Raw genomic sequence first — 9,745 nt, 5'->3', positions numbered from 1 at the left:
ATTTAAATCACACGTTGCACCGTTTTCAACCTTCTTTAGGCAAAATGACCACACACTTGACTTTATTTACTATCTAGAGATTAGAGTTCATAAGTGCCACTACAAACTAGAACCGCTCTTTTCGACCCAGCTACATGGGGTGACAGTGCTGGTCGCTATGGGTCCCCTTTACATGACCAGGATTTGTGTACGCTCAAAGCGATATAATGTTAGATTTTCACTATTTTAAACATTATTGTTTTACACATTTTCTTGCACTATAAGCCTACCTGGGTTCATAATGACATTTGGGGAGTAATCATCAACGTTGTTGCACCGCAAAAACGTGTTGGAAAACTGCCAACTCCTCGGCGCTAGCGCGGATCGCGGCCATGTTGTTTGTTTACATTCTTTTTAGGGGCCTTCGGGCCTGGCGTAACCTATTCTCGCGCTGCAAGGCGAGTCAAAGCGAAATAGCGCAAAAACTTACGCAAAAACTTACTGTCTACCGGTCGTGTGGGTTCGGTAGCCCGTCAGTTCCCGGCCGGGTCTCCCTGGTCATAGAGGTGGGCATGAACGCCAAGATGGCGCACAGACTGATCGAAACCATTCGAGCTTACAGAGTTTACATACCACTCAGGTATGGAAAAAAAATTATATTTCAAGAGTATTACAAGATGCTAATGCAAGGCAATATTGTCGTGATTAGATATACTGTTTCAGTTTCTTGTCTTGCCATGTGGAAAGTTATTTAATGTTTATATGTCATTGATTTATAGATCATTGCCACGTGCACTGTACCTGTACCACTCTCTGTATATATATATATATGTTACAATGTGATCGCGTAACTGCACTCTGTAATCAATGTTTTTAAAGAAGACCATTTGCCAAAAATTAGGAACTTTTAAGAGTAGATTGGGCACACAGCCAAATCTGTGAAAACGTTTGAATGATTTGCAATACTTCTCTGTTGAGTAGATTTGGATTTAGTATTGTCTTCAAATCAATTCAAGGAATCTTAAACGTAGACAGCTTTTTCCAATGGGTTTGTGCGGTACGTATTTATGCCAGGCGATAACAAAAGTTGGTTTACACAAATTACATGTACGATTTCTGACGAAAAGCGTCAGGCATTGTTATGTTTACCGAAGAAATATATATTGCTTTTGCTTTGTTTCCTCCTCCTCTTCTTCTTCTCCAAACCAATAAGGTCAATGACCTGAACCAGACCATGGTAACTGGTGTTGGGTTACATCATGTTGCAATTTTATATCAGGACGGATTTAGACTCCTGTCTGACCATACATATAAATGTGTTTGAGGAAGAATTAACAGAGCAGACCAAATGCGAAGGTAAACATGACATTTGCTTTGAAAATGTAAGCTTTCTAGTTCAAAATCTATCTCTCGTTGCTTGAGTATTTGATTTCTTGTGCATTTCTCAGCGTATTTGTGTACGGAGACTTTGCCGAGCTTTTCCCCGAGATGGTTCTGAACTGGTCCCTGAACCACACCGTCGGTGTCCGGGAGGGGCATCCGTACCCGCCGGGACACTTCGACATCATCAACCCGAGATGGATCCGTACCAACGTCATCATCAGCGTGCTCCGGTGAGGTTTAGAAAAATCTGGTGTTTATATAGAAGTGTCCATTGCTTTATAGGTAGATATGTATGTTATTTATTATCTATTGTTTTAAGAATCATTGAAATTATTTTATTTACATATATTTTCTGAGGACTGGGCAAAAGTAACATTATGATATAGTAATCTAGGCCCTCTCCTTACATGCACAAATCAAATTAACTAAAAAAATACAAGATTATAACAATAATGAAGATAACGACTGATATACAAATAAAAAACAATCAATCAAAATCACCTGTCAAAATAAACTTGAAAACCACACACAAAATATAACGTACTGTATTAATATTCGCAACAGAAATCACGATTCCTGGTATTATGTAGTCTTAATGTCCTTTGTCTTTTCACTTTTCCGATGGTACTTCAGTCTCCATGAGCTTGGTCTTCAGCCGGCCTTCTACCTCCCGGCCAGTACCGGTAAGGACATCACCGGCGCTGCAGCACAGAGGAACCTGCGTGTGGTCTACCCAACCGCACGGTTTCCACCAACAAAAGGTAGGTCTGTGCACGTCAAAACACCACGTACCTAGTAAGTAGAATATTCCTCAATCAGCGGTCAAAGGTAGAAACATGTACCTCCAAAGTTTCGATGTCCACTGTACACCTTGATCATGGAATGACCTAGTCTCGCGAGAACACGAGGCTAGGTCGAGACTTGAATGTGCAGATCTTCTGGCCCTCCTCGCCTCCCTGTGTAGTAGACATCGACAATTTAGAGGTACATGTTTTTACCTTATAAAATGTCAAAGATTTAGGAATATTATACTAACCGCGATATACACCTGACAGATGAAGCTCTTCAACGATTAAGAACCTAGATGTCATTTTGCGCAATAAGAAAGTTATAGACCTTTTGGAGGGGGCATGAAGCCGAAAGCTACATGTACCTCACGGAGCAACATTTTGAAACACTTGAAGTACGTCTTATTAGTTGTTAGGTGTACAAGTAACGGTTATATGTGTGTGGTCATGATGGCCAAAATCAACCCGTTTTTAACTCAATTGTAATGTATACTAACCCCAATAATAATCATTGGCAACTTTGGCAGTCTTTTGGCTTCCTTTCAATCGGACCAATGATATATATACGTAAAACCTTGAATAGGTATCAACAACGTGTGCAGGTCAAATATGATAGCATGCTAAACTATCGTCCACCCTTGTTGCATGTACCAATACTGCACCTGTTTGGCATACATTGAATCAATTCACCAGTTTCCCATCCCCAGAATACTTAGCAAAAACAGGAGGGCTAACCTCATTTGCATAGGACAGGAAGGCATTGGAATGATCCTAGTGATGTTAAACAACTTGCTTTTCACTGTGTTTTGAGGTGTTGGGCCATGGGGCATTTTATGCTCAACATTAATTAAATTACTATGGGTCGAATTTGACAACAAATAGAGAATGAAGTTTTTGTGTTCTTTTCAATATGGAACATGTGGCTTGTAACGTTACAGCATCACATGGCATCGTTTACCACTATACATTACAAACAATTCATCCCAAAAAAATCCATTCTCTATTTGTTGTCAGATTCAACCCATAGTATCTTGAGCATAAAATGCCCCAACATCTCAAACACACTGAAAAATAAGCTGCTTAACGTCACCAGGATCATTCCGATGCCTCCCTGTCCTATGCGAATGAGGTTTAGACCCCTGTTTTCGCACTGCATTCTGGGGATGGGAAACTCGTGAATACAACCTATACAAGTTTTTTTCCTTCTTTTTTTTACATTCAGGAACGCTGCTCATCTATAACAACTACTACTACTACCGAGACGTGGAGCGAGTGCCCAAAGCTTTGCGCATGATCAGTTCAGCTTTAGGTCAGAACGGAGGTATCCTGAGCCTCAACTCCGATCACCCTGATAGCTACATGATCTCAGTGTTCCTTCTGGACTATCTAGTCGAGAACTCTGGTTTCCGACTGGTTGGAATCAATGACTGTATTGCAGGGGTTTGAAAAGAACCCACATGACTTTACTTCATACACAACCGTGACAGACTCTTATGCTTAGGTCACATTTGCAAACCGGGGCCCGGCCGGGCTGTTTGTATGAACGAAAAATTAACAATCCTTACTAAGAGTAAATAGATATAGTGCCCATGATAATCATCAAAAACGTTTCTGTGTTTTGTTGACTTTTATATCGTACTTTTTGTTCCCAAAACCTGCCCGGCCGGGCCCCGGTTTGGAAATGTGACCCCAGCATTACAATGCCCGTTAGACACCTTCCTCAGAGATTCTGACTGGAGTACTGCTTCTCACCGCTATATGTAGGTGGCGCTTTTACGGCGAGAACAGAATCCTATCAGATGATGAGAGACTTAACTGGCTGTGTATACACAAGGAGGTTTAAAAAAACTTTTATTCAACCTCCCTGGTGTAATGAAATCTCCATTATTCTAGTTTCCACCAACGTAACGTGATGAAATTATTCTGGGGAGAATCAACAGGTTCGAATTCATGTCTCTAAGAGGCTAAAATAAACCCTTCTACTGTTACTGAGAAATATGCCTTTCTAATCTCTGTGTCTGAAGCTCAATCAAAGTAAAGTCTTGTTCGAATTTGCTAGTTGTGCCATGTTTCTTTTGTCCGTGTTGGTTTTGTCATCTTTCCTCCTCACGTCTGCTTGATTGTGTGGCCTCACCTCGGGCATCTAAAGCAGCCCGGGCTGTCCACTTATCAGAGCGGAAAAAATGTGACCTCACACCCGTCGAGTAGGATCGCTCCTCGTGACGTCACACGAGGAAGTGATTACAGAAAACCCTGCCCACGCAGAGCGCTCGTGCTTATCACTTAAAGGGGAAGTCCTGTACACATACAGGACAGAGAGGAAATATTTCCCGATTCAGTGAGAGTGGAGCGAAGCTGTGTTCTGCACCATGGAAGTGTTCCGTGCGACCAGTAAAGGACAGACGTTAATACGCGCCATGTCACTTCTCGGTGTACTACTATGCCTGTATCCAGCAGTCTCAGGTACGTTACGTGACCTCTTAAACTGTACTTTGTCAGAATGTGGTAACTCTTGCCCTCTGACGTGGTGTGAGAGCCACCACGTGCAAGAGGAGTGAGTGAGTGAGTGAGTGAGTGAGTGAGTGAGTGAGTGAGTGAGTGAGTGAGTGAGTGAGTGAGTGAGTGAGTGAGTGAGTGAGTGAGTGAGTGGTAACTCTTGCTAGGACAGGATAACAGTTGAAAGATTTCTTTTGACATACTTTGAGGTCTTCATGTTTTGAAATGCCAATCCGTGTATAACATATCGGTGTAACACCATGGTCCCCTCCCCAATACTAATGTAAGACACTGTCCCAACAAGCGTAATGTGTGTGTGTTAGGGGCTGTGGTGTGTTTGTAGTGATGGGAACAGATACCGAAAAAACAGGAACTTCACTTGGATTTTTCAAAAGGCGTTTTCGGCATATCATATAGAAATATCGCAATGATCTGTGATGTAAATATGGGGTTAATATTTGAGTTGTGACAATTTTCACAAGAACCATCACGGAAATATAATGTATAATGCTTGTTTCTTTCGCTTGCTGTTATCACACATGTAGATATGATTAATTTCTGCACATGTATTTCCGCATCCATTGTAAGTCATTGTAAGCCATTGTAAGCGATAAAATACAGAACAAAGTTTTCTCACACACTATCTTTGCCTAACCGTCCCCTATTAATCAAAATTGACAGATGCCTCATATCACTGTAGAGACGCTTGTTTCTAATACTGTACACGGAGATGTTTATTGTGGAGATTTCAGCAATGTTTTAAAGATATATTAAGTAATGTGTTTTCTTTTAGAGAACAGTATTATATTTTCTAATACGTTCTTCGAGGAGAGGTATAGAATTTGAAACGACCCACTTCCTTGAATTCAAGGTAGCAATTTTATGGTAATGTACTGCTGTGTCATAGTAGATCCAAAATGGCCGACGGTTTGCATATCGACAAAAACGTCAAAAGTTCCAGTTTGAAAATTTAAGAGAAAATCATGAGTAAAATGCAACTTGTGTATAAAATGATATAATGGGGATTTTTAAAAAATCATGCACGTGTTTGTTTGAGTCTTCTGCATTTTTACTATCCCCCCTCCTCTTCAAGATAGTTGATATTCACCCCCCCCCAAACTCATTACATTCTTGGCATATTCATGTACCTTTACGAAAGAGGATGAGTCATGTTCGTGGCCCGAATGGTGTAAAAGTGAATGCGGGCCAAGTCACGTAATAGTAAGGGTGGATTGCTCCCATGACGTCAGAAGGAAGTAAATACAGAAACTAATCTTCAAATAGATATCCGGCTGGTAAAGTCGTGACGGTTTCTGATCACGACTGACCCCCAAGATTTGTGTGTTCAGATATGTGGGACCAGTACTAGTCAGAGATTGTCGTGATTTCGCCTCGAAGATCAGAATAGAAGCTATACTGTAGAAAGAATAGTGGCTGAATAGACCTTGGCTACAGTCTGGCTTCGAGGTTATACAGGGAGGTTCTGCTATGTGTATTTCTATTCTATCGCCTACAACATGCGGAGAGAATAAGGAACTAGCCTCCACCAGGCCTTCCTACGGGGGTACTGATAATAGAATTTGATAAACAAAGGGAAATAGTTGGCCAGGAGAGTCAGTCCAAGCGAGGGTTAACTTCCCCTTTTGATCATGAAGGGGGCAAATGAACTCTACGCTGGTTAAACAATCCTAGTCAATTATTCTAGCTATTGGCTAAATTTAATTTTTTTTTCGAACCCGCGTTGTTAGTCAGGTATAGACTAATGAGGAACATTGTACAGGAATAAAGAATAGACCTAGGCTCACAGGTTTTGACCGTCCGGTTTGCAAATTTACAAGGTTCACTGCTTAGTGTGGGTAAGACATCAACATTCAAGAAAAGTTATCTATGAATTATCGCCAATATTTTCTTCGTTTAAGTAAAATGTTGTAAGCTGCTTATAATGTGTACAGAAAAAAGTTCCCCACATCTGTGACATGCCTCAGTGGGTTACAGTCATTTTCCCTAAGCATGTTGTTATCACAAATAAAGCCATTTGTCTCACCCAGAGAATCCTACAATCCTAGAATCCTACAAAGGTAAGACATCCTGTGTTTTAAGTCATTATGTTCAAATTGTTTTGAAGTATGACTACTGAATAGGTTCCAAATTGTAATCGTAATGTTTATGTATTTTGTGTTCACTTATTTTGCTGTGGTACCTGTGCCATGCATGTCTGTGTTTTTGTCTTCCTATGAAAATTGAATTTTACACAATGTGAAAAAAAGACATGCTCACTGATCATGGCCCCAGTCAATGGCTCATGTCAGCCTTGTTTACCAAACATACCAACACAGATTATGTCTAACAATACTATTTACTCTCAAGCACAAAAGGAGAGAGAGGTCGTGAAAAAACAGGGGAAATTGTCCATGCGTGACAACCCTATACACAGACTGACTGAAGGGGGAATATGCCTGGGGTATTAAGTTGACATTACAGACAAACGTATATATAGTAGTATAGTAGGGCATTGTGTTGACTAAGACAGTCGGCCTAACGCACTCAGTTCCGGATTCTCTTAATTTTGTTGATGTCTGTATTTAGCTTTGACACCTGTGAATTGACTTGTAATGAGTAATTGTTTGTGTCTGACATAAAAGACATTCTCGCATGTGCAGAGGAGTCTATACATGATGTGTTAAAATACTTTCCAAGCAGAGGTTTGGGTTTTGGCTTATTTTTGGCGTGTCTATAGGTTTTTCATCGGGGTTTCGTTTTTGCACTGGGTTGGGTGAAAAAAAAAACATCCCAGTGCAAGAAAGGCACCCCGATAAAAAAAGCTTAAAAACACGCCAAAAAACCCAAACCTCTGCTTGGAGAGTATTGTTAAAAGACAAACCTGTGCCTATGGCAATGTGAAGATTAAGGTAGACATGTACAATACATAAAACATATTCATATATCTGTATGATTATATTGTGCTTGTCGACTTGTGCTTGTCGACTTGTGCTGTACAGAAATTTAACATAACCTTTGTTTACTACCCCAGGAGTAGCCGACCTGACAATAACCAGCAAGTTTCCATACTATCCGGATGACGACTACACCTGGTTGTACTGCTACCACACCGGAACGATTATAAACCAAAGAGGGTATCAGTTCGGGCTTGAACTGGACACAGGGTCAGGACAATTGTTTTTTTTAGCCAGAAATACCTACACCAACCCGCGGCGTGTAAGGGTCTGGACTTACGACACTCGAAATGAGGTCCCGGTTCATCCTACCAACGCCATTTCCTGCATAGGTCGGCAAAACGGTGTTACGGACAAAGTGATCACATTCAAGATGAAAGAAGACGGTAGGGATATTCTGTAGATTCATTCCATAATATTGGTTGTTATAAGACTCTCTGTTTCTCTCTCTCTATTTCAATTTTGTGTCTCTATCTCCCTGTCTCTCTCTCTCTTTCTGTCTCTGTCTCTCAGTCTGCCTCCTCCCCCTCTCTCTCCCTTTCACCCCTCTCTCTCTCTGTCTCGATATAGATATATGCATCCCCAAGTCCCAGCGTCATTGTTCAACAAACGAAAACTGTCTATTTCAGCTGACGTGAGGCCCCGGCTGTTCTCCCGTACCGTGAATGTGGGAGACGCGGTAACGTTAGAGATGGTTCGGAACCCTGCCTCCACCAGGACTGGAGCCCTGGAGTGGAGGAAGAACGGAGTCGTCCTACAGGGTCAGACGGCTCTCACACTCAACATCAACAACGTCCAGTCTTCTGATGAAGGGATCTATGAGTGCTACTATGGCTGGGCGTATTCTGACAGGAAGCAGGGCATCATGAGGCTCATGGTTAGAGGTAAGTCCTATCACGTACACATCATCATCATCATCTGGCGGCTGCGTTAGAGCAGACGACGTACACAAGATGGGCCGCAATTTCACAACATTATAATCTCATGACATTTCCTTGCACGTGCATGCATATGAGGGTGTGAGTATCATCACATCAATTATAAATGAAAATATAGCATTATTATTTGCTTCATTGAGTTGCACTTATGTCATCATAACTAGTAGATATGACACAACATGAAAAACATCAACATTAACATAATATATGCATAGTGGTGTTAACCTTTAAGTAACTTACACATGTCACAAGGTATAACAGTCCCATCATTCACCAATAAGGAGTCACAAGATTTTCACATTGATTATGCAAATTAAGTCATCATTTGCATGATTGGTATTTGTTGATGTTCCGCCTGCCACATATTAAATAGATTACATGTATAAAAGTACTATTATATAAAACACTGTAATTATAGCATTTCCTCATTAATCATAAAAAGTCAGTCCTCATTTGCATAATTTGCAGTTATTTATGTACATCTCTCTTTTAGCTACCTACACACCAAAAATGATGAAAATGCGGTGTTCCTATCTGGACTTATTGGCTTTTAAAGATTTCGCCAGAAAGTGCCCTGCAGTTCCATAACAAGCTGCTAGGAGGACCAAACTCACGTAAATTATTCCTGACAGACGTGCCAAAAACAATACCTCCATTTTTCATGGAGGTAATAATGTTCAATTCTGTCCAACTTTAAGTAGGCCTGATGGTAAATTTAAGACAACTTCTGAAGAAAACAACTGTAAGCGCCAACTTTCCTATTTGTATTTGCTAGCCTGGTATCCAGCCTTGTTAGCTTTAGTCCGCTCCCCAAGATCCCGGCGCTCCCCGCCAACAAGCGGATCTTGGGGAGCGGACTAAAGCTAACAAGGCTGGATACCAGGTTATGTATTTGCCGCCTTTAGATTAGCTATCATAATGAGGTAGTCTAGTTCCCGCCAAATTCCCTACCCCCTGAACACCAGAGAGGAAAGCCCGTCCAGACAATAGGCTCCAGATGGAGAAGGCCAGGGCTGTGACAAAAGGACTATAAGGCACAGAAAGGACCCAAGGTGCATAAGGCAAACAGGCTTCCAAAGACAGGAAGAAAATAGGCTTCTCTAGAAGAAAAGAACAGGCTTCCCAAGACGGAAGAAAATAGGATTCACAACGGGAGAAGAAAATAGGATTCTCAACAGGAGAAGAAACAGGATTCTCAACAGGAGAA

At 41.2% G+C, this 9,745-nt stretch overlaps 1 protein-coding gene across 1 annotated transcript in view; it reads left to right on the top strand.

The window, feature by feature from the left end:
• The window catches only part of LOC109481610, a 21,246-nt gene that overhangs the window by 8,742 nt on the left and 2,759 nt on the right, over window positions 1-9,745 (top strand). Inside the window, exons 6-9 of the mRNA XM_019784192.1 lie at window positions 1,428-1,592; window positions 1,996-2,123; window positions 3,373-3,471; window positions 8,230-8,484. Coding sequence (XP_019639751.1) covers window positions 1,428-1,592; window positions 1,996-2,123; window positions 3,373-3,471; window positions 8,230-8,484 — 647 coding nt within the window. The remainder of the gene's footprint in view (window positions 1-1,427; window positions 1,593-1,995; window positions 2,124-3,372; window positions 3,472-8,229; window positions 8,485-9,745) is intronic.

Source organism: Branchiostoma belcheri, unplaced genomic scaffold, assembly GCF_001625305.1.
Source record: "Branchiostoma belcheri isolate BF01 breed outbred unplaced genomic scaffold, Haploidv18h27 scaffold57, whole genome shotgun sequence".
NCBI classification, from domain to species: Eukaryota; Metazoa; Chordata; class Leptocardii; order Amphioxiformes; family Branchiostomatidae; genus Branchiostoma; species Branchiostoma belcheri.
The sequence above is the reverse complement of the archived record's forward strand: the minus strand, read 5'-3'. Positions and strand labels throughout refer to the sequence as shown.